Source organism: Hyla sarda, chromosome 5 (assembly GCF_029499605.1).
Source record: "Hyla sarda isolate aHylSar1 chromosome 5, aHylSar1.hap1, whole genome shotgun sequence".
Classification (NCBI taxonomy): domain Eukaryota; kingdom Metazoa; phylum Chordata; class Amphibia; order Anura; family Hylidae; genus Hyla; species Hyla sarda.
Window position 1 is genome coordinate 160,061,680 of NC_079193.1, and position 25,942 is coordinate 160,087,621.

The 25,942-nt window shown below is 41.2% G+C and overlaps 1 protein-coding gene across 1 annotated transcript in view; it reads left to right on the plus strand.

The window, feature by feature from the left end:
- CDCP1 (CUB domain containing protein 1) overlaps positions 1 to 13,201 on the plus strand; it is a 34,909-nt gene extending 21,708 nt beyond the window's left edge. Inside the window, exons 5-9 of the mRNA XM_056518438.1 lie at positions 6,021 to 6,236; positions 6,782 to 7,171; positions 7,847 to 8,215; positions 10,061 to 10,145; positions 11,909 to 13,201. Coding sequence (XP_056374413.1) covers positions 6,021 to 6,236; positions 6,782 to 7,171; positions 7,847 to 8,215; positions 10,061 to 10,145; positions 11,909 to 12,380 — 1,532 coding nt within the window. The 3' untranslated portion in view covers positions 12,381 to 13,201. The remainder of the gene's footprint in view (positions 1 to 6,020; positions 6,237 to 6,781; positions 7,172 to 7,846; positions 8,216 to 10,060; positions 10,146 to 11,908) is intronic.
- Positions 13,202 to 25,942: the final 12,741 nt, after the last annotated feature.

The window sequence follows — 25,942 nt, forward strand, 5'->3', positions numbered from 1 at the left end:
TTTGCACAGTGTGAAATACGCTGCATATACGCCAAGTGAGAACGTGCCCTAAATTGTACAAAACTGTATGCCAAGTCGTATTCATTGACTTCCATTGAGTAATCATATCTAACACATGCATCAGTTTTGATCCACATCTGATTTTGCACAATTTTATGTCGAGGGTAAAATTGTGGTTGACCAAGATTTTTTGCCAAGATTCAAAATCTGATGGAAATCATTTTCCAATTTGTAGATTATTATAGTCTATGTTAATCATATTGAATTGTCTGACTGTGCAATTTCATCCGATTTATCGCACACAAATTTGTTGTCTCTACACATGCGCAGTTGCCTCAAAATATTATGGAAAATGCTAGTGTGGTGAGCTTGTGGGGATGTAGGGTAGGTAGGGTGTAGCTGTGCAGTGATGAAAGGGTGTTGGATTAACCCTTAACTGTCGTGACACCAGGGTGCGGGTTCTTCCTCTGTGTGTGTGTGTGTGTGTGTGTGTGTATATATATATATATATATATATCTCCTACCCCCACCCGTCCCAGGAACGATAGGGAGGAATAAAGGATTGTCCACAACCGGGGGTTTAGTAAACTGGAAATAACTTAACTGCAACTTCTATGCAGGTTAACAGGAGTAACAGTCTTTACAGAGGACCAGACTTTAGGTTCCTCACAGTTGGTTGGGACCTTGTAGGGAAGATAAGCTCTGAGGCTTGCATTACGCTGTTCCACTGAATTTTGGGTTTGGTTTTAGGTTCAGTAGTCCCTTAGATTTAACATTGAGTTTAGTTGAACTCACGGTTTTGTATTCGGCTGAAGTTAGCAGGCTTCAGGCCTAAATTTATCTTGAAGGTATGCACGGAGCTTCTCTCTCTCTGCTAGTCCGGAACCCAAGAGAGCATGGGGAGAAGAGAGCAATCAATGGATACAGCGCCCTTATATGGCAAGGGGCAGGCTCATAGCTTATTGGTTCCCACCAACTGTCAGTCCTTTCACAAAGCATTGTGGTACATCATGTGACCCACTCACATGACCTGGAAGGTTCTTAAGCTTAACCTAACAGTAGGTTTAGTAGTCATGTGACCTAAGGTCCTGGAAGTACTATACATATCTATAAATCATATACAAATAAAATACATCAAACACATAAAATTATAGAAGGAAGAGGTGACAAGGGGTTAACCCACTAGGAGGATCCTACCGGTACGCAGGAACTCTAACTTAGGGGACTTAGCACACAAGGTATGGTACAATGTACGGTATCGGGACACCACACTAGAAACTTCAAGTTTCTTCCTCCCAGAAGACACTGCCCTACATATGTGTCACAGCAGCCTTGCCCCCACACACAGAACCAGATTGTGGAGCCTGGTTGCCATTTTTGTACACCGCTACATAAAAGGAGTGTAAAAAATAGGATGCAAAAGCTTTAAATCAATAGTGCTGATGTGAGACTTTGATGCGGGGTTGGGCACAGGTGGCAGAGCCATGCCTAGTAAAAGGGTACTGCGGTGGAAACTGGTTCCAGAAAATTAAACAGATTAGTAAATGACTTATATTAAAAAATCTTAATCCTTCCAGTACTTATTAGCTGCTGAATACTTCAGAGGAAATTATTTTATTTTTGGAACACAGAGCTCTCTGCTGACATCACAAGCATAGTGCTCTCTGCTGACATCTCTGTCCATTTTAAGAACTGTCCAGAGCAGCATATGTTTGCTATGGGGATTTTCTCCTACTCTGGACAGTACTTAAAATGGACAAAGATGTCAGCAGAGAGCACTGTGTTCCAAAAAAAAAATAATTTCCTCTGTAGTATTCAGCAGCTAATAAGTACTGGAAGGATTAACATTTTTTAATAGAAGTAACTTACAAATCTGTTTAACTTTCTGGCACCAGTTGATTAAAAAAAATATATATATATATATATAATATATATATAAAACTTTTCCACCTGGGTACCCCTTTTTATCAAAGAGAGAGAAGGTAGGGGAAAGAAGCAGTGACATTTGCCAGACCACAGCACTGATGCGGCTGGCAAACCCTTCTTTGACTCTTCACAGGAGATTTAAATTGCAATTTTCTGCTTTGAGAACATGGACAGCTACCACAAAAGTATTATTTTATTTATTTTATATTTATTGTATATATTAGAGGAAGTAGCAGATACTCTCACACAAGGACGTATGTTAGTTAATGCTTTAGTTTTAAAGGAGTAGTGCAGTGAAGAGTAACTTATCCCCTATCCAAATGATAGGGGATAAGTTATAGATCGTGGCGAGTCTGACCACTGGAACCCCCACCAATCTCCTGAACGGGGCCCTGGGAGTCTGCTAAAAGCGGCCGTTCCGACCCCTGTAGGAAGCCGCGGCCGGCACGGCCCCTTCATATATCTCTATGGGATACATGGAAGGGGAGTGTCGGCCGCCGCTTTGTGTGGGGGTTTGCATGCCCCCTTCCAGCAGACTGCCAGGGCCCCATTCAGGAGATCGTGGGGGGTCCCAGCGGCCGGACCCACCACAATCTATAACTTATCCCCCATCCTTTTGGATGGGGGATAAGTTATCTTTGACTACAGAACTCCTTTATTATATGATATAAATATACCCTGTCCTTTAACAGATATTTTCCTGTCCAGAACACTCCTTTTAAAGCTTCATGCAGAATTTCAAAATGTAAAAATAAAATACTGAGTGACGTATTTCTGGTATAAACTTTGAGTGAAACAGAACATATAGTTGAACAGGAATAGCTAATTTCTAGGTGATTGAATACCTGATAGTAGGGATCAATCTAGACCTGGTTTGTCAACCATAGTATAAACAATTAATGTATGCACTGATATAAAAATTACATGAGCATAAGAAACCCCATATGGCTAGCCTATTGTGGTGAACTTGGGGGATAAAGCCTTGTGGGGTGTAGGGTAGTTAGGGTGTTGCTGTTCAGAATAGTAAAGGACGCTGTTAACCCTTGTCACTCGTGACGCCAGGGTGAGGGTTAAATTCTGTAATCTTGATAGGCCTATTACCACCCATCCCAAGAGCAATAGGTGATGCAGAAATAAAGGATTGTCCACAACCACTGTTAACTGAAAACTTGCAGGAACTTTTACTGAAGAATTTCTGTACATGCAGCAATAGTAACAGTCCAGATAACAGTCTCTCTCTCTCTATATATATATCTATATCTATATATATATATATATATATATATATGCAGCGATTGACAGTTGGTTGGGATCAGATAAGCTCAATTTAGCTTCTTAGGGATTTTGTAGCATAGATCCGCTGGATTTAAGGGGGCGTTTAGGTCCAGTGATCTTGCGGTGAGTTGCGGGGAATTGCTTAGTATATCCGCTATGTGAGAGGCCGCAAGGCTTTGGCCTAGTAAATCATCTTGTAAGCTGCGGAGATCCTACCTCTTCCAGAATCAGCAACCCAAGAGAGCGATCAAGATGGCGCAGGTCCCTTATATGGGCAGGGGCTGGCCATTTTGGATTGGTCCATAACAACTGTCACTCACCGTTACATTGCATTGTGGGTGAACACGTCATGGGAACCTCCAAAGGTCCTGTAGCAAAACCATAGAGTTCTAACCTAATCACCTGACCCGCAGGTCCTGCTACGCTGAATAGGTAGGCAATTAAATATATACACATGTATACTTATATTCATAAGAACTTTTATACAGTCCTAGACTGAGGGGTGACAATGGGATAACTATAGGAGAGGGACCCCGACGTTCCTAGGGACTCTGACTATGGGGACCTCTACAAAGGTAATGTATAAAATACGGTACCGGGACACCACACTATCCTCACACGGCTTTTTATTTTTTTTTATTTTGGGAAAACACCCACTGCTGTTTGAGCCAAAGCTAAGAGTGAACTCCAAAAGCAACAGGGAACATAAAGGAAAGACTTAGTGCACGTTCAGACAACAGAATTTTATTTGCATGCAGCTGACTACCATTGCTTGTAATGAGAGTATCCTGCTCTGTTCACACAATACTAAAGTTCCATAGCAGAACTGGATTCCGTTGGAAGAATAGGACAGTGCACTCTGCCACGGACACTAAGCACAGATTCTCGAGGAGGCTGCCGTCAGCAGAAGCCACCCTGTAATTTCGGAATGCAGAAATTCCAAGTGGAATTTCCATAGTGTGAACGGGGCCTTATACTTCTTGTTCCTGCCAAATCCACTTCTGGCTTTGGCTTCAAATTGCACTGGTAGTTTTCAAAAAACAAATTGCTATGTGTCACAAAAAGAAAAAAGTAGTAGATCAGCACCACATGATGCAACGTGGGACTAGGAACTCCACTGGAGGGAGGAGGCGAACAGATCTCATGCGGAGCCACTCGCATTGCTCAGTGTAGACAAAGCAAAGTTTTCCGAATAATCGGCAAGTAGAAAAATCATGGCACTCCCAAGATTCAGCTTTGGAGACTTGTTGTTCCAACAGATAGACAGGCAAGAAGACCATAAACCAATGCATGTGTTATTTAAAAACACAAAAAACATAAAAACTTCCAAGTAAAGATTTAGGTTGCTTTTGATTCATGCAGCTATTTCAGGCCATTTCTGCACAAAATAGTATCCTCACGTCTGTTGTTTAAAACTGTAAGCAAGTATTAGGTTAGGTTTCCACGCAGGTTTTTTCTGGCCTTTTTTGGAAAACTGCCACTGCTGATTTTGAGCCAAAGCCTAAAGAGTATTCATTAGGGAGGAGAAGGATAAGTAATGCCTTTTGAATACACTGAAAAACAACTTGCACATTACAGATTTGTTGCAATGGATTTGACTGTACTACCTGTCTGTACCGATATGACCATACAGAAGACAATAATGGTCTGTTACTGTGGAGATCTAGCTTGATAAGAAGTTTGTTTGTGTAAGTTGAGTAACAATACGGGTGCACGACAAGGGGACCTACTAATAGGAATGACAGAATAGAATGTCCATAGAAAATAAGGAAACTTAAAGGAATACTTTGTCAAAAATTAACTTATCCACAGGATAGGGGATAAGTAGCTGATCGTAGGGGGGGTTTGGCTGCTGAGGCCCCCCGTAATCTGTGTGGAGCGCGTGTTGTCTACCAGTAGACTGCATGCGCTCCATGATGATGCCTGATGCACCAATGATGCTAGAGAGCTGTACTCAGGTCTGTTTGGTGCTCCCATGGGAATGAATGGAGTGTGTTGGCTGCCTCACACGCCACTCACTGAGTACCGGGTCCTGTCCCGGTGATCATGAGGGGAACCAGCAGTTTGACACCCCCCCCCCCCCCCCCAAGATACGCTACTTATCTACTTATAGGGGATAAGTTATTTTTTGCCGGAGATCTCCTTTGATGCAACTGAGCTTTGAGAGTATGCCTGCTAAAATGTTGTCGTGTCTCCAGTTGAAATATTGTATTTCCATTATTCCTGCTGTGCAATTCTTTCTGCTTTATTATTCTCTATAGACACACGACTCCCGCCATTAACACTTTACATGCCCTGGTCAATACTGATCACTGCATCTAAAGCATTATTGGGGCTACGTGAGACTCATCGGACCACTCACAGAGCAATCACGGGGGTCCGATGAGTCAAGATGGCCTCCAGAGGTCTTCTCACCTGCCTTTTGTTGCTCTACTGCGATCTTCTGGTGTGGTCTGACCACAAAAGATCACAGATAGTACTGGCCAGTGATATGCCAATGCATAGCACTGAACAATAACAGCAATAAAAAAAAAAAAAAACATTTTTGGCCGTGTGAACCCGGCCTTAGTTGTGCACTCAGTTTTCTCTTGTCATCCATAATCATAAGTAGTTTTGAGCACTGCCATATACATTTAATGATGTTGCATGCAATGATCACAGCTTGGCACCTGCCCCCTATCGTCTCAGAAGGTATACTTCTGAGACAAGCCAAGTGTGCAAGTAGAAAGCGAGGGAGCGGAAATAGGTAATACCTTTTCTCCTCCCCAGATAACACCCTTTTATTTTTTATGATTTTATGGTTTTGCTTCTATTTTCAGATCCACTTTATCCTCTGGATTTAACCACAGAAAAAGGTCTAGTTGTGAGTATACACAAGAAATCATATGGACGTACATTTACCCCTGTATGTGTCATCTGTAAGGGTCCTACTGACTGCGATTCTAAACTTGTGATTGAGGGAGGAAAATACTACAGAATCTCCTTTCTTTGTGACAATGTGAGCAGTCTGGTGGTAACAGCAGAAAAAACAATAGGTAGGAATATGCATGTATACTACATCGTACTTTGTTAGCATCAGCTCCATTTTTAATTTTTGCCATTTCGACAATATTTATGAGTAATAGGTAATTGGGTAATGTAAAAAAGAGTGTGGGGATGTTTACACACATTATTTAATGTCTAGCCAACATAGCTGCTAAAATGTGTTCTGAAGTATTCGCTATCATGAAACACCATCTCCATAAAGCATGCTACCACCTGCTATGACCTTCTAAAGTGATCCTGATAAGGAAGTATCTAGGCAATGATTTGGTGTGTGCTCCCGCCACAGCTAGTCATATACATGACTGACTAAAGATAGATATAACCATTGGTAAACGTCATCAGATCCAGCCAATGTCAGCATTACCTATTGTCATCCAAAAGCACAACATTTTCAAACCAATTTTTTGGTACAGTATGGCCATCGAACATTTGTACACCAAAAGAATTCTTCTTCTGTTTTTATATAACTAACTTGCATATTCTTTTACCGTAACTGCACATAATCTCATTTATCTTCCTTCTCTTGTGTTTTTAGAATGCTGGAATCTTGCCACCTGTAACATAAGTAACATGCCCCTCACCATTCCTCAGTCCTTTATTGACTTTCCTGTACAGCTGGAGAGTTTCACCTGGAAGTTGATAGCTCCGGAATACATCAGTACGGAAGTCGCCTCGAAGTCCATATACCTACAACAGAGCGTTTCAAATAAACCTTGCAATACAACAACTGCAGGGTTTACATATGATATCTTGAGTTGCACTAGTAAAAACGATTTTAAACTTGGGACTTTTTGCCCTAATGGATCAATTGAGAAGATTCAGATGCGAGACAATGTTACTATAATCTTAAATGTACCAAGGAATGGAAATCTCAAAAAACTACTGACTCATGACCTCAACGTCTCTTTTGTTTCATACATTAAAGGTATGGTGCTGGTACTAAGTATTGTGAAGAGTCAACTAATGTCAGTTATTACTTTAGGCCCTATTCACATCATGTTTGTAAGGAAGGTGGGCAGTATACATTGTGTATATACCACAGCAGAGTGGACTACACATTTGAGTACTGCAAATAAAAAAAAATACATGCATTTGGGAAATACACCAAAATCAGTCACTTGTAGACTACTTTTTTCCCCATGTCTATGGGTATAGGTTGGCATACATTTTTGAGAAAGACCCCATTGAGAGGGTTGAAAGTAAACGTTGCACTTTATCGATGGATGAATAAATTCCACTTTCACTTTTTCAAAACTGCTGGAGTGACGCTTTTTGCTTCCTTTTGGATACATACATATATATGAGCATGCACCGGAGGATGTTAACGCGAAGTGCCATACATGTATAGGTCCATACAATCAACAGAGGGTGTCTTGTTTATTTTTTTTTAAGAGAATCCAATTCCACTTTGAAAGTTCAGTTCTGGAACTTTAAACGTGGGAACTGTGCAGCAGAATCCCATTTACAGCAATGGGAGGCTGCTGCAAGCGGATTCTGCCAAGAATTTCCTTGTACAGAATTGTGGCCTGAATCAAAAAAAAAAATGCAGACCATATTTATAGATGATGGCTTTATAATTTATGTTCCTTTTTTCTTATAGAGGAGTGCATATTCACAGTCTCTCCAAAAACTACAGACACTATTTACCTACAAACGCCACATTGGGACTACGGGCTTCCAGATTACGTGTCTCTTTCATGGGGTATAAATTTACCTAAAAAACTATCTGGGAGGCTGAAATTTGATAAAGACAAGATGGACATATCATGTGAAATGGGCCGTGCAAACGTCTATGTAAAGGAACAGACAGATGACGGGCCAGGCATCATACGAAGAGAGGATGAAACGCTACCAGGGCCATTGGATATGTACTCTGCATTCTGGGTTAATGTCTCTAACTGCAAACCATGGACTGGAACAAAGAAGCTCAAACTGCAGTTGACCATTACCTTCAATCAAGTATCCCCAGGTAAGATAAAGCTACCAAGACCAGGATGATTATTTTGTGCAAGTTTTTACTAGTAATAAAAATAGGCCAGATCGGACAATCATAAAAATCCTTTTCCAGACTGCAAGAAATGGAGGAGGGGGGGGGGGGGGGATGGACAGGATCCGGCATTGAGATCAACAATGCATAAAACAAAGCAAGTATGGCAGCATATGTTTGTGTGACAAGTCAGGGTCTAAGGGGGAGATTTATCAAAACATGTGCAGAGAAAAGGTGACCAGAGGCCCTTTTTAAAGATGAAAGAAGTGATCTGATTGGATGTTATGGGCAACCAGACAACTTTTTCTCTTCACAAGTTTTGATAAATCTTGCCCAGATAGAGTTAAGAGGGGTGCGTGGCTGAGTGCTTTACTCCCCTGCTCACTGCCCTCCCCATCTCATTGCATAAGGGTATGTTTACACTAAGGAACTGGCACGCAATTCCGCCAGTGGAATTGCGTGTCGGAATTTCGTAGTGTGAACCCCTAACATTAGTGTCAATGGGTCTTCTGCAGACCCGTTCACACTGCAGAATTTCCTTACAAAGAAAGAACATGTTTATTCTTTGCGCGGAAGTCTTTGGGCCCTGCATTGCCGTCAATGGAGACTGCGCAGGTCAGCGCGGTCCTACCGCCGAAATACGGAATTCTGTGAGCAGAGATTCTGTTCACATTTCTCTGTGTGAACATACCCTTAGACAGGACTTAGACTATACCCAAATCCCGACTGATTACAACTTATAATTTGCTCTTATAGAAACTGCGCACCAACACCAACTGCAGCTCCACATTACATCCCGCACGCTGGCTTACACAACTGACTCCTTTCTCTTTAGTAGTTCACAAATAAATTCAATAAATATGATAAAAAATTATTTTTACAACATTGAGGGAGGTTTATCAAAACCCGTGGGGAGGAAAGGTTGACCAGTTAGCTACAAATCAGATTGCTTATTTTATTTTCCAAAGGCCTTGTTAAAAATGAAAGAAGCCATCTGGTTGCCATGGGCAACTGGCCAACTTTTCCTCTCCACAGGTTTTGAGAAATCTCCCCCCATTGTCTTATTAAAATAATATCTTATTGTCTTGCCTATGCTTTAATGTTTTTATTGCTTCTATACAGCTTTATTAAAGGAGAAACTGAATACTTATGTTGTAGTCACTAGGTGACACCCAATCTGGACTATACTAATATGTCTTAAAGGAGGGGGTTTTAGCAACATTCCCATTTTGCCCATTATTTAAAAAAAATAAACATCTACTTACCCCCTGCAGCTCCCCAGGTGCCTCTGTTGTCCCCAGCGAACTCCTCTTCCTGGTTCCCTGTGGTCATGCGGCAGCTCAGAGAATCACTGGATGCAGCAATATCCCGCCTCAGCCAGTGATTGGCTGTGCGGCAACGTGACCTATTGAACCCTGACACCGGTCGTCTTCCTGGTGTCCAGGCTCTAGGTCACATTGCCGCTCAGGCAATCACTGACTGAGGCGGCCATTGCTGTATCCAACGATTCTCTGCATACTGACCAAAGGCAACCTGGAAGAGAAACACTCCAGGGGCTGCAGCAAAACTATGAAGGCGCAAGGGGAGAGGTCGGAAGTTAAGGGACTGCGGCAAGACAATGTAGGCACCATGGGAGAGATGGGAGGTAGTTAGGTGTTTATTTCTTTTATAACGGATAGAATAAGAATATATATAATATATAAAAATATATATAAAGAATATATAAGAATATATAAAAAAAAAAAAAAACACATGGCTGGCTATATTGGAAATATTGTAATAAAATAATAATCCTTTTATGTATCTCATTCTTTTCTATTTTCACAGTTTTAAAAATCCTTCTAATATCGGTAGCTACAGTGGTTGCTGTTGTTTTGACAGTAATAGCAATAGTTTGCTGCATTAAAAGACAGTAAGTATGTTGTATACTGTACACAAATGAGAATGAATAATATACAGAATACAGAATGCAGAATACATGCTTGTCAACGTAAATCTATGATATCTTGATGACAACAGTAGGGAGAGGTGTTCCAAACAGTGGATGACCTACAGTGACCCACAAAGTTGACGCTCTTTTTGTAGGGTTTTCTGCAGTTTCCCTACCAATTTATTGGTGCTTCTGTCAGTTTTTTTCCAGATTCTGCACATAGCTGACCAACTTTAAACGAATTCAAGTCAACTGGTGCCAAAAAGTTAAACAGATTTGTAAATTACTTCTATTTAAAGATCTGAAGCCTTCCAGTACTTATCAGCTGCTGTATGTTCCAGAGAAAATTGTGACGTTCTTTCCAGTCTGACAACAGTGCTCTCTGCTGACACCTCTGTCCGTGTAAGGAACTGTCCAGGGCTGGAGAGGTTTGCTTTGGGGATTTGCTTCTGGACAATCTGGACAATTCCTGACATGGACAGAGGTGCCAGCAGAGAGCACTGTTGTCAGACTGGAAAGAACGTCACAATTTTCTCAGTAGCATACAGCAGCTGATAAGTACTGGAAGGCTTCAGATTTTTTAATAGAAGTAATTTACAAATCTGTTTAACTTTCTGGCACCAGTAGATTTTAAAACATCTTTGCTTTCCACTTGTTTCCACCGGAGTTCCCCTTTATTCATACTGACCCATGGAATAAATATAACATGTCAGTTTTACTGTAAAGTGCACGGTGTAAAAACCAAAGCCCCAAAAGTTGCAAAGTTACAAGCTTTTTTGTTTGTTTGTTGTTGTTGTTTTTTGTTTTTTTTATTATATCGTCCCACACTTTTTTTTTTTTTCAGTTTCTCAGTATATTTTATAGTAAAATAAAAGGTGTCATTAGAAAGCACTTTTCTATGGAAGGAAAAATAAAATTTATGGCTCTTAGAAGGCAATGGTTTAAAAATGAAAATTGGCCCGGTCCTTAAAGGGTACCTCTCATCAAATAAACTTTTGATATATTTTAGATTAATGAATGTTGAATAAATTTCCAATAGCATGTTAATGAAAAATATGCTTCTTTCTATTGTATTTTTCCCGATCAGTCCTGTCAGCAAGCATTTCTGACTCATGCTGGAGTCCTAAACACTCAGAGCTGCCAGCCTGCTTTGTTCACAGCCAAACAGGCTGTGAACAAAGCATGCTGGCAGCTCTGAGTGTTCTCCTTTGTGAACAAAGCAGACTGGCAGCTCGTAGTGTTTAGGACTCCAGCATGAGTCTAAAATGCTTGCTGCCAGGACTGGTAGGGAGACCCCTAGTGGTCATTTCTTCAAAGTGGAAAATTAAATAGAAAGAAGCATATTTTTTTAATAACATGCAATTGTAAAGTTATTCTGCATACATTAATCTATAATATATCAAAAGTTTTTTTTGATGAGAGGTACCCTTTAAGGGATTTAAGCAGAAACTTATCTGGTTACTATAGACCACATCATCACTTTTTTTTTTTTACTTTGCATGAGTTTTTATAGTGTCTTTAAATTAGTGTGAAACTTCTTTGAGAAAACCGACCCCTTACCCAGACCAGATTTTGTGTGACAGATTGTTAGTCCACTAGACATTTTGCATGAAGGCTATTTTATTTTAGAAGACCACTTCCATAGAAGACTATTATTAGAAATCCCGTTATTTAGTAAAACAAATGTAGATTACCCATCATGCATTGCTTTCATTTAGTTTATATATATATTTTTTTACCTGAAGGAAAAAGCAGATTGAGGCTCCTGTGGGTATATACAACTCCAAGGTGAACACAGAGGCACCTCGACGTCAAGCATTTTTTAAGAAGGGAAGAAAGACCAATGAGTCCCATATCTATGCAGTCATTGATGATACAATGGTCTATGGCCACCTCCTACAGGACACCAATGGAACGGACGCAGAGGTTGATGTGTACCGACCGTTTGAGGGCCCCATGGGGGATGTTCCACCTGTTCCTCCAATCACTTTTCCTAATGAAAGCATGAAAGATGATGCAAAGGAGACAAGTATCAGAGAAGAAGTAAACAATGGAAGTGTCAATGGAGATCTAAGGGATGAAACCCTTGCTCTTTCAATGAAAGATAATGAGATTTATGTATTTTCTAAATCAATTTCAAGGCAACCAGTAGAAAATGAGGATACTAGTTTACCCTACATGGATGACTCAAGAAGTGTAACTATGTCATCTGTGTGATCTGTATGTGTCAAAAAAATACATTCATATTTATATTTTGATGCTAATGAAGACCATACCTCCTACGGTATGTCCAGGGAGCGGCAGAACATCCTTTGGCAAAGAAATGACTCCTATGTGCTGCAAGGTTCTACAGTCTTTACAGAAGAGCTCACTTATTAATGTGAATAACGTATGCGTCAGCACCTCCGAGACGCCACGTACACTGGATATAAAACCAATTTTTAGTTTTATATTTATAGAAATGTGTGAAATGTGTACCTGTCTTATTACTCCACACAGAATATTATACTTAAGAGAAATAGTTCTTATCCAAAATGTAAAGGGGTTGTGCACGGTTAAAACAGAGTGGCTGCTTTGTTCCAAAAGTACTGACACCTCTTTCCCTGGGTTGTCTCTGCTATTGTAACTTAGTCCTATTCATTTCAATGGAGCTGAGCTGCAATGCCAGATAAACCATTGAACAGGTGTAGCATAATTTAAGAGGTAAGCAGCCATGTTTTCTAATCTCATACAACTCTATTTAAAAGCCTAAGGGTGACATTAAAGGTGTCTCAAGATGTGAATATGTTGTCTAAAGTCTAAAAATGTTTACATTTAGCTTTTATGCTCTGTTACTCTACTACCAATCCTCCAGTTTACTGGCCAATTTACCAAAATAGTGCATACAGACATGTCATATGGTGGCATGTCAATGTAACTCTTGTCTTGTTGGTCCTATTTATTTGTGTCTTTAAAAAAAAAAGTGTGGTCACTATTTAAGAGTAATTTTAGTTGATCAAAGAACATGTCAGCAAGTGTTTAAGGATGGCAGTGTGCTTTATCACTTGGTGTGCCTTTTAGGTCAGAATAAATGTTAGGCTAGGATCACACCACATTTTTGCATTCTGCTGAAACTTAAATGGGCACTGTCAGATTCAAAAACTTTTTATATGTTGTACATCTTGGCAAAACATTCACCTTTCTAATATACTTCATATAATTTTAATTTCCTTTTTTATAGAAATCATGGCTTATAAAATCATGGCTTTGTCTAATAGGACAGGTCTGATAGGGCTCCTCTGTGCTCTCTCCTATCCTATCAGACAGGAGAGAGCACAGAGGAGTACTATCAGACAGGAGAGATCACAGAGGAGTACTATCAGACAGGAGAGAGCACAGATGAGTTCTATCAGACAGGAGAGAGCACAGAGGAGTCCTATCAGCAGGAGAGAGCACAGAGGAGTCCTATCAGACAGGAGAGAGCACAGAGGAGTCCTATCAGCAGGAGAGAGCACAGAGGAGTACTATCAGACAGGAGAGAGCACAGAGGAGTACTATCAGACAGGAGAGAGCACAGAGGAGTCCTATCAGGCAGGAGAGAGCACAGAGGAGTACTATCAGACAGGAGAGATCACAGAGAAGTTCTAGCCCACCCTCACTTACTGGACTTTGTCCATGCCTGTGCTTCAGCTTGGACCAAGCCATGATTTCTATATAAAGGAAATAATATTTTCTTATGAAGTATATTAGAAAGGTAATGTTTTGCTAAGTACAACATATAAAAAGTTTTACATCTGACCATGCCTATTAAGTTTTTTCCAACTTAAATTTTTTTTCCCCAGTTTACATCATTTTTTAAAATCTATTATTGGCCTTTCTTAGAGGTGGTAGTGAATTTAAAATTTTAGTTAGAAAAAACGGATGCCAAAAAAGGATCATGCAACTGGCCTATCCTGCAGCATCCTATTGCCATAGACTTGAATTGTACTTAAAGGGGCACTCCAGTTCGCCAGCGTTCTGAAATTTTTTACACAACGCTCTGAGCCGGAGGCCATGATCGTGTCATCACAGCCACGCACCCTACATTAATGTCTGTGGGAGGGGGCATGTCGGCTCCTCACATAGACATGAATGGATGGGGATAAGATGTCTAGTAGCGGAGTACCCCTTTAAGTAGATCTGTCAGGATCTGTTTTTTTTTTTTTTTTTTATAAGCACAGAAAAAGTGTGACCTTTTCAGTTTGTCTAACCTGTCAAAAGACAAAACAAGACAAAAACTTGTCAAATGCACACCTTTTAACCGTTATGGGAGCCCCCATTATAAGAAACCTATGGAACAGTTACTGGAGCTGTTTATAAAAAAAATAAAGCAATCAAATGGACATTTCAACAGGATAGTCAAACGTTTTCTGAACAGTCATTCTTATACGTCTTGTTACCCTTTCTGTTTTATTATGGTGGGGAGGCAAGTATTGGTACAGTACATAATGGAGTTCTGTCATGATACCTTTTGCAGTACCGGTAATAGCACAATAGAGCTTATGTTTACATTTGTGCTAAAATACTGAACATCAGACACTTAGTTAAAACATTTTCTCATTCATATGCGTTTAACTTGGACATTTTCCATCTTATTACAGGAGCTGTGTATTGATTCATGTGGTCAGGAGTGGCAAATTATTGGGAAACAGGCAAAGGGTCAGGCAGTCAGACCCCAAACCATGGACAATAAAGGAGATATATATATATATTTACACCTTTGCAGCTGTTATGTGCCTCTGAGGGCCTCCTTCACACGGCACAATTTCCAAGAGGAATTTAGCGTACATATTCCACCCAGAAATTGTGATGCAGCAGCTTCCCATTGTGCACATGGCAGAAATTCAAATTCTGGACTTCGCAGAAATAATGAACAGATTCATTCTTCTAAGGATGCATAACCATCCTTAGACTGCGCAGTTCTAGCTCTGATTGACTGATTTGTTAATGCCTGCCGCACATGTCTGGGCAGAAATTTTTTGGGTGGATTCTACCAAGTGAATGGGCCTTTAAAGAGCAAGGACCCAGGCTTAGATGGATTACATAGTTATATAGTTACTTACAGTTCTTAAGATTGAAAAAGAAAAGAGTCCATCAAATTCAACCTAAAACCCTATTTTGTCCCTACTGTGTTGATCCAGAAAAAGGCAAAAAAAAATCCTTATGAGGCTGATGCGGTTTGCCCCATACCAAGGAAAAAAATGTCCTTCCCGACTTCAAAAATGCTGTTTTGTTATAGATACAGTCTTGGGTACAAATAGCTAATTTCTATGTAGGACTCATGTCTGCAGTAGAAATGCAGTATATATAAACATGGAAGAAGATTAAATGGGTAATGTTCCTTACAAAAACTTTTGATATGTTGAAGAGACATGTCAAAAATGTTGATTGGTCGGGGACTGAGTGTTTAGAACCACAACCAATCAATAGAATGAGGGAGAAAAAAGCCTGCTAAAGGGGTACTACCGTGGAAAACTTTCTTTCTTTTTTAAATCATTTTTTTTAAATCAGTTCTAAATCCGTTTTTAATCATTCAGGGTCTGAATGTTCAGACCCTGACCAATCACTAGAATGATCAGAGAGAAGCATGTGCTGACCGAGACAATCCCATATACATACTTGTTAAGTTTGTCTTGCTTAAGGGGTACTACCGTGGAAAACTTTTTTTTTTTAGGTTTTTTTAAATCAACTGGTGCCAGAGAGTTAAACAGATTTGTAAATCACTTCTATGAAAAAATCTTAATCCTTCCAGTACTTTTATGGGCTGTATACTAAAGAGAAATCCAAAAAGAAATGCATTTCCTGTGATGTCCTGACCACAGTGCTCTCTGCTGACCTCTGCTGTCCATTTTAGGAACTGTCCAGAAAAGCATATATTTGCTATGGGGATTTTCTCCAGTTCCTAAAATGTACAGCAGTGGTCAGCATAGAGCACTGTGGACAGGACATCACAGGAAATGCATTTCTTTTTTGGATTTCTCTTTAGTATACAGCCCCTAAAAAGTACTGGAAGGATTAAGATTTTTTTTAATAGAAGTGATTTACAAATCTGTTTAACTCTCTGGCACTAGTTAATTAAAAAAAAAAAGTTTTCCACGGTAGTACCCCTTAAGCAAGACAAACTTAACAAGTATGTATATGGGATTGTCTCGGTCAGCACATGCTTCTCTCTGATCATTCTAGTGATTGGTCAGTGTCTGAACACTCAGACCCTGAATGATCAAAACTTTTGAGTCTCTAGGACATGTGAAAGAGAATAAGCCTAAAGAGAATAAGCATTTAGGAAGAAACATTGGAATCTTGCAGTAAACTTGTAAAAGCCTATGGTACCTCAGTCCTGTATCTAGACATACATAAAACTCATTGGCTGTAACCCAAGAAATTGGCAACTTTTTTTTTTATTTGTCTTTTATTAAACAAAATAGTTTTAGTGGTGACACAAATTCCAAAAGTGAAGCAAAATGTGATCTAGGTAAGTCATCTTCAGTTACTCCATACAGTCCATGTTATTGATCATTGATCTCACAGATGGTATGCTTGTTTAGTTACCACCAGGTTTCTCTTACTATAAAATAAGAGTGAACCATTCATTTGCCTGTGGGGCTCCACAACAATATAGTGTCACCTTTTCTGTATATATTGTAAATAAATCTATTTAATGTAATATAAATGTATTGATTTACCTAGATCCAATTGTGTAAATCATTCAAACCATATAGTGCTCTGATGTTCAGACTGCAAGTTTTGGTGAAATGTGTTGGGATCTCTCAGGACTTTAGCTTGCAGGGAAAACTCCTGTACATACTATGGCGTGTGCAGCCTAGCATTATTCAAACTGTACATTTAAAGCTAGAGCATGGTGGGAATAAAACAATTATTTTCTTTTTACTGTTATGTCTTATTTTCAGGTTCTGGATCTAATTGATGTCATGCAACTTCCCAGTTATCCAGCAGTATATTGTGCATCGCTTGTAGCAATTCATAAAATCATAAAGACATTTATTCTGATGGAATACATCAAGCCTCCTTAAAGGGGTACTCCGGTAGAAAACATTTTTTTTTTTTTTTTTTAAATCAACTGGTGCCAGAAAGTTAAACAGTTTTGTAAATGACTTCTATTATAAAATCTTAATTCTTCCAGTACTTATCAGCTACTGTATGCTCCAGAGGAAGTTCTTTTCTTTTTGAATTTCCTTTCTGTCTGACCACAGTGCTCTCTGCTGACACCTCTGTCAGTTCCAGGAACTGTCAAGAGAAGAATAGGCTTGCTATAGGGACTTGCTCCTGCTCTGGATAGTTCCTAGCAAAAACCTCCGAACTCCACAAGGACTTAAATCGGCGCAGAATGGATGAGGAACAAGAAGATCACTAGGCGATTTATTTGGAACAACGCGTTTCGACGCCAGGACAGGCGTCTTTTTCAAGTTCACAACATCTAATGGTCACACAGACATATTTATACAAGCTTAAAACACAACTCAATTAACTTATGGCGAGTGAATCCTCCAGACACGTCGGACCGGAAGTTGTCATCAGGGTCCTGGCACTTCAGAGGAAACACAAGATCAGGGTCACGGCGTATCAGAGGAAACACAAGATGAACGGACCGGAATGTATCAAAACAGTATCAATATATACATTAAAAAACAGTTCCTAAAATAGACAGAGGTGTCAGCAGAGAGCACTGTGGTCAGACTGAAAAGAAATTCTGTGGGGCATAGAGCATCTGATAACTACTGGAAGGATTAAGATTTTTAAATAGAAGTAATTTACAAATCTATTTAACTTTCTGGCACCAGTTGATTGAAAAAAATGTTTTCCACTGGAGTACCCCTTTAAGTCTGAGTGTATACAGTTCTGCCATTTGCATATGGTGCCTTATGTATAAAGAATATTGCCATAAAAAGGCCCCTAATCTAATTATTATTGATCCATTCCCAGCGTGTAAATGTAACACAAGGTGTCTAATAAAAGGCCATCTTGTTTTTTGCTCTGTAATAGTAGAGTATGGAGTAAAGTGTACTGACTACAGATAAATGTCGCCAACGTATTTCACCATGTATTCAATAACATTTTAAATCTGCAAATCTGGGCTATGCATGGTGGTGGATTGTTGGATTTCCTAAACTATCTGATCCAACACTCTGCATCACTGTTATACATGTTATACCTAGTTCAGAGCTTTAGGGAACAGTGCAAGGTCCAGGGATTAAAGGATACATTGGTCCCTCAACATACGATGGTAATCCATTCCAAATGGACCATCGTTTGTTGAAACCATTGTATGTTGAGGGATCCGTGCAATGTAAAGTATAGGACAGTGGTCTACAACCTGCGGACCTCCAGATGTTGCAAAACTACAACTCCCGGCATGCCCAGACAGCCAACGGCATGCTGGGAGTTGTAGTTTTGCAACATCTGGAGGTCTGCAGGTTGAAGACCACTGGTAGAGGAAGTTGTACGCACCTGAACCCGCTGCTCCGGACCGTCACTGCTGCCCGGGATGTCGCCTTCCATCGCTGTCGCCGCGTCCCCGACGCTCCAACAAGGCCTCTCCCCGGGATCCTCACTCTCCGTCGCCGCCATCACGTCGCTCCTATTGGATGACGGGGACGGTGTGCGCAGCGACGTGATGACGACGATAGAGAGCACCGGCGATGCAGGGGATCCAGAAGAGGACGCGCCGGAGCCCCGAGGACATGTAAGTGATAGTCAGCGGACCACATGGGGCCACCGTAAACGGCTATCCGGTGGCAGCTGAAGCAGTCAGCGCTGCCGGATAGCCGTTTATGCGATGGCCCCGACATACAAAAGCATCATATGTTGATGCTGCCTTCAACATGCGATGGCCTCTGAGAGACCACCGTATGTTGAAATGATAGTATGTCGGGGGTCACTGTATTCCTTTTCATTGGGATATACCATATGCCTGATAGGTGGGAGTTCCTCTAGGACAGTCACTTATGAAAACAAACCTCCTTTTGCTGATTCACTGTAGTTGTCCCCATAGTATGCTTTGGGCCTGCGAGGGATTTCTACGGTACCAAGCTCTAGCCCTGCACTAATCTTTATGTAATGTATCAGTGCTGCGGTGTTTCTAGAAGATCATCACATTACCCATAGGGGTAGTACTGCTCAGCAAGAATACTGGGCTAGCAGGTTCTACAGTTCTATAGCAACTGTTTTTCTGTGACTAATGGGTCACTGAGGTGACTTCCTGTAGACCTGAAGAACAATAACACCATTTGTGTGAGTAATACACAATCCAAACATTATTGCTGCATTGAATTACATTTTTGCTTAAATATTGTTTATCATGGAACGCTGCATTTCGTTTGCAGAGCATTGTTGAGAATTCTGTGACATAATATAGCCTGCAGGATAGAATCAGGCTTTCTCTGGTGGGTCTTTTAGAACTAGAAAAAAAGACTATACTATACAGTGACCCCCCGACCTACGATGGCCCCGACATACGATCATTACAACATACGATCATTTCCTCTCAGAGGCCATCGCATGTTGAAGGCAGCATCAACATACGATGCTTTTGTATGTCGGGGCCATAGCATAAACGGCTATCCGGCAGTGCAGACTGCTTCAGCTGCCACCGGATAGCCGTTTATGGTGCCCCATTTGGTCCGCTGACGATCACTTACCTGTCCTTTAGGCTCCGGTGCGTCCTCTTCGGGATCCCCTGCATCGTCGGCGCTCTCCATCGTCGTCATCACGTCTCTGTGCACGCCGTCCCGTCATCCAATAGGAGCAGCTTGCGTAGCGACGTGATGGCGGCGACGGAGAGCGAGGATGCTGGGGAAGCAGAGGTCTTGCCGTAGGGTCGGGGACACCATGGGGACATGGCGACAGCAATGGAAGGCGACATCCAGGGCAGCTGTGACGGTCCAGAGCGGCGGGGACACGTGAGTACAACTTCCTCTACCAGTGGTCTTCAACCTGCGGACCTCCAGATGTTGCAAAACTACAACTCCCAGAATGCCCGGACAGCCGTTGGCTGTCCGGGCATGCTGGGTGTTGTAGTTTTGCAACAGCTGGAGGTCCACAGGTTGTAGACCACTGTCCTATACTTTACATTGCACAGATCCCTCAACATAAGATGGTTTCAACAAACGATGGTCCATTTGGAACGGATTACCATCGTATGTTGAGGGACCACTGTACTATCGATAGAAACACAGCACTTACTGTAAGTGTTGAGCAGTCCACTAACACAATGAATCTGAATACAGGCTGTAAGCCAGCGTGGCATGCTACATGGACCCATACCTTTTTAGAATCCTTGCAATTTAGTGCAAAATTGGGTGGGTGGTTAAACGGTAGGCCCTTCTTAAACCCATCGTGCAGGACTTTCAGAATCTCAGGTAGTGACAGAGAGGAAATGTTCTGCTGAGAACACCAGGTCTTAAATTATATTGACTGAGGAGGTCCGGGCACAGGGGAATTCCTTTGTAGGAGCAGACCAGTAAAAGCAGACCATTTTTGGCCAGAAATGAAGTATTGTAATTGCTATGGTTTGTTCTTCCTGAATCTTCCTTAGGATTTAAGAGAAGACCTATCACTTTAATGGTCCAGTAGATGGACAGACAGCAGACATCCAAAAAGTCATGAGCAGATATGAGTGTCCAACGAAATTTTGTGGGGCATAATTTTATTGGGGTACTTTACTATTTTACACCATATCCACAAAACGCAGGGGCTAAGTGTCTGATCATGAGGGGTGCAACTGCTGAGACCCCACATGATTTCCAATAACCCAGCCCCCCACATGATTTCCAATAACCCGGCACTCTATGCATTTTAAATGAGACAGCTAGAGAAACACGAGCGATGTACATGAATATCTTTGGCATTCCAATAGACAGTGTATAGATATGAGATTTATAGATAGATGAGAGAGAGAAGACAGACAGATATTTTCCCACCTGTCACAGCTGAATAGGAGCAGACATCTTTCTTGGAAGGTGTAGCATGTAAGTACTGGCACCAGGATCCTCCTTTACTGCTTCCTATCTACATAAGAAGCAGGAGAAGCCATTATAGATGTCTAATAATAGCTGCTGACGGCTCTTTGTTCCCTGTCTTAAGAAGAAAGAGGAGCGAGGGAGGGAAAATGTGGGACAGTTATGTTTGGCTGGAGTAGGGAGAGATTACTCTGGAACCCCCCACTTAAAAACTATAGTTTTCTGTTGATTCTAGACGCCATGACACAGAGGCATAACTTGTTGCTTCTGGGCCCCAATTCAAAATCTGTAACAGGGCCTCATGTGCCATTTATAATACTGGTCTCTTATAGGGCAAATGTTCCTTGGGGCCCCCTTAGGAACCTGGGCCCCGATGCAACTGCTACCTATGCACCCCCTATAGTTACACCCCCAGCCAGGACCGTCTTTAATTTTGTTTGGACCCTGGGCAAGCAATTTTTTTGGGCCCTGTAACACAGTGCACCCTAGCCACACCTCTTTGACACTCAATGCACCCCTAAAAAATTTTATTTTTGTTTAGTGAAATAAAGAAACAAACAACATTTATGAAGATATGCAAAGTCAACAACAACATCTTTTTTATACATCAACATATTTTTTGGCTATGCTAGCAATTTCATATACATAAGGCTTCTTTCATACTGGCAGTTAGTACACGGTAGTGTGATGGCTGTCGCGGAGCCTGGGGGAATAGCAGGAGAAAAATGATTCCTTGCGCCGTCTTTTTCTCCTGCTAGTCCCACTACAATGTATTGGTGCCTGACGGACCCCATTATAGTAAAAAGGATCCATCGGGACCCGTTATTGCCCTTTGTGCCCAGTCCCAAAAACTGCCGTTAAAGGCTGAAAAAATAAATAAATAAATAAAAAAAATATGCCATGCAGGAGCATGGAAAAGCCAGGTGAAGAGTTGTCACGAAGCTTTTTCATGCTCCAAATGCCATTGCTGCTTATAGCCTTTAACCCTTTCATTTTTGGGGTTTATTTTTTTCCTCTTCGCCTTCTAATAGACATAACTCTTATTTTTCCATCCTACGGACTCATAAAAGGGCTGTTTTGTTGCGTCACCAATTGTACTTTGCATTGACATCACTTTTTACCATGAAATCTACAGTGAAACCCCCCCAAAAATATTAGTGGAACAAAATTGAAAAAAAAATTTGAGGGGCTTTCTACACAGTGCACTTTTTGCAACCAGTGACACATTGAGATTTATCAAAACCTGTGTCGAAGATGACAGGTACAATTGCCTATAGCAACCATAAAAGGGACACTGCGGAGTTGGAAAGGGTGCAGAGACGCGCGACTAAACTAATATGGGGCATGGAACATCTTAGCTATGAGGAGCGATTAAAGGAGTTACAATTGTTTAGTCTTGAGAAGAGACGTTTAAGGGGGGATATGATAAACGTATATAAGTATATTAATGGCCCATACAAAAAATATGGAGAAAAACTGTTCCAGGTTAAACCCCCCCAAAGGACGAGGGGGCACTCCCTCCGTCTGGAGAAGAAAAAGTTTAGTCTCAAGGGGCGACACACCTTCTTTACCGTGAGAACTGTGAACTTATGGAACAGTCTACCTCAGGAACTGGTCACAGCAGGAACAATTAACAGCTTTAAAACAGGATTAGATACATTTCTGGAACAAAATAAGATTAATGCTTATGAAGAAATATAAAATCTCATCCCTTCCCCAATATCGCGCCACACCCCTACCCCTTAATTCCCTGGTTGAACTTGATGGACATATGTCTTTTTTCGACCGTACTAACTATGTAATTATGTAACCAATCAGGTTGCTTCTTTCATTATTCAGAGGCCTTTTTAAAAAAATAAAGAAGCAATCTGGTTGCTATGGGCAACTGCACCACTCTTCCTCCACACAGGTTTTGATAAATCTCTCCCATTAGCTTTATTCTGTAGGTCCATACGATTACAACAATACCCAAATTGGGCCATTGACCATGCGGATTTCTCAACATTATATTTTAATATTTTGAACACTTACGCACGTGGCGATACCACTTTTTTTATTTATTTTTTATTTAAAACATGAGAAGGGGGATGATTCAAACTTTTAATAGGGAAAGGGTTAATTAAATTGTATTAGTTTTTTTTTTTAACACTATTGAGGAAAGGGGTTAAGCACATTTGTCTATAACTTCTAGGCAAATGTGTCTATAATAGCTGAGCTATTATAAGCGGATATGCCATTCAGGAGCATGAAAAAGCTAGGTGAGAAATTATCACCTAGCCTTTCCGTGCTCCTGAATGCCATTGCTGTTTATAGCCTAGAAGGATAACTTACTATAAATTATAGGCAAATCTGTCTATAATAGCTTAACTAATATAAGCAAAAATGGCACTAAGGAGCACAGAGAAGCTGCATGACTATTTCTCACCTAGCTTTCTTTATGCTCCTGCATGGCATATCTGTTTATAATATGTCAGCTATTATAGATAGATTTCCCTATAACATTTAGTCAAAGCTGTCTATAATAGCTGAGCTATGGTAAGCAGATATGCCATTCAGGAGCACAGAAAAGCTAGGTGACAATTTCACCTGGCGTTTTCGTGCTACTGAGTGGCATGTCTGCTTATTTTAGCTCAGCTATCATACACAGATTTGACTAAAAGTTATAGGTAAATCTATCTATAATAGCTGACCTATTATAAGCAGAAATGTCATTCAGTAGCATGGAATCACAAGGTGAGAAATAGTCACCTAGCTTTTCAAAGCTCCTGAATGGCATATCTGCTTATCATAGCTCAGCTATTATAGATAGATTTACCTATAACTTTTAGTCAAATCTGTCTATAATAGCTGAGCTAAAATAAGCAGACATGCCATTCAGGAGCATGGAAAAGCTAGGTGAGAAATTGTCAACTAGCTTTTCTGTGTACCTGAATGGCAAATCAGTTCATGCCTAGTGGACTGGTGGTACCTCTAGGGGAGACTCCAGAGACAGAGAACACGGGCCCTGCGGCAGCCACAATGTGGGGTCATTTTAAGCTTGGCAGGCGTGGGTGGGTTAGGTGGAGGAGCCTCCTACACTACCCTGACATCACGTTGGATATGCAGCAGGGACGTGTGCACGCAGGTCAGGAGGTTACGCAGCCCACGTCATCACCCAGGGCCTAGGTAAGGAAACAGGGCCAGCCTTGGACGTCGCAGCGCCGGAGCTCTTTTTCTGCAAATGTAGCTGTCGTGGGCGCCGGGTGGCCTATGCGGGCCACCTGTGTGGGCTGCTGGGCCTATTTTAACGTAGGGACCTGGAGCTGAAGGTCCCTCCGCCCCTATGAGTGGCAGTGACCGCAGCAGTGGCTAGCTAGCTGCTTTAACGTGGGGCTAAAGGGCTAGCTGCTTTGGGCCCCCAGAAATGACAGGGCCCAAGGCAGCTTCCCCTTTTGCCCCGCGTTGAAGACAGCCCTGGCCCCAGCCATGATGTCTTTCACTGGGCAACCAAACTTTTTGGTGACTCACAGAAAAGAGACCCCAGTCTTCAGGATTCACCTGGTGCCTACTAACCTAATCTGCCACAAGATTAGAGTTACTACAGATATGGATAGCTTGTATATCCATCAAGTGCTTCTCTGCCCAGGCCACCATGGTTCGACTCTTCCAACAGCAGAGGGGACCTGATTCACCCCTGCATGTTGATATTATACACACATTTTTATTTAGTTTTTTTTCTAAACAAATTCCTTGTAAGCATGAATTTCAGGCCTTTTTAAAAATGAAAGAAGAAATCTGGTTGCTATGGACAACTGCATCACTGTTTCTCTACACAGGTTTTGATAAATCTCCCCATATGTGGCTGCCATGTTGGCTCTGAAAGACAGCTACCTCAATGTTCCCATCCCATTACAAATATCTGTGTGGCCAGTCGTCAAGGTAAGAGAATCTACCTGAGTGTTCTTTAAGATAGTGGTCCAGATTTATCAAAGAATGTCAACGGTAGAGCTATTTTCCTACATTTATTTGGGTGGTGGGTTTGACTAGCGTGCATCTTATTTATCAAGAAGGTGCAGCAGGATGATGAATTTTGCGCATCTCTGCTGTGGTGGGAAAAGCTCTACCACATACACTTTTTGTAGACACTTGTGAGGGAGGGAAGTAGACACTTTCCCGGGTCCTGAATTTGGAAGTTTAGGCGTTTTTATTTACTTTCACAGAGCTGCCGGGATATTTTTACTTGCATTTAAGACGCTACAATCAATTTGATTGTGGTGTCTAAGGGGTTAAAGCCGGGCATCATCATGATCGGTGATGTCTGGCATTAGAGAGAAATCCTGGTGGTAGATAGCCACCAGAACCACCCAGCTAGGACACACTGAGCGCGTGTCATAGAAGGGGAGTTGGACGCTGTCATCCACAAGAGGTTAAAGGTTGAATTGTGGAAAGTAGAATTGACCCTCATGCCTACCGGTAGGTGGTGTAGCTTTGCGCCTAAAAAAGTACCTATGATATGATAAATACGTGACCACTGCATGGTCAAAAAGAAAAAGTTCTACGGGTAGGCAAGAAGAGTGAAACTGTCTATATCAAAAGTTGCATAAAAGTCACTAAATATACTGCTTGCACCTGAACTGCACCAAAACATAGACAAAAAAATGCTCTAAAATCAATGATAAATATCCCCCATTGTGTAGAACCTCTGATCCTGGTAGCAGGTGTAAGGAGTGGGGATGTGTGTTCTCTATTGGGGAGATTTATAAAAACCTGTATAAAGAAAGAGTGGTGCAGTTGCCCATAGCAACC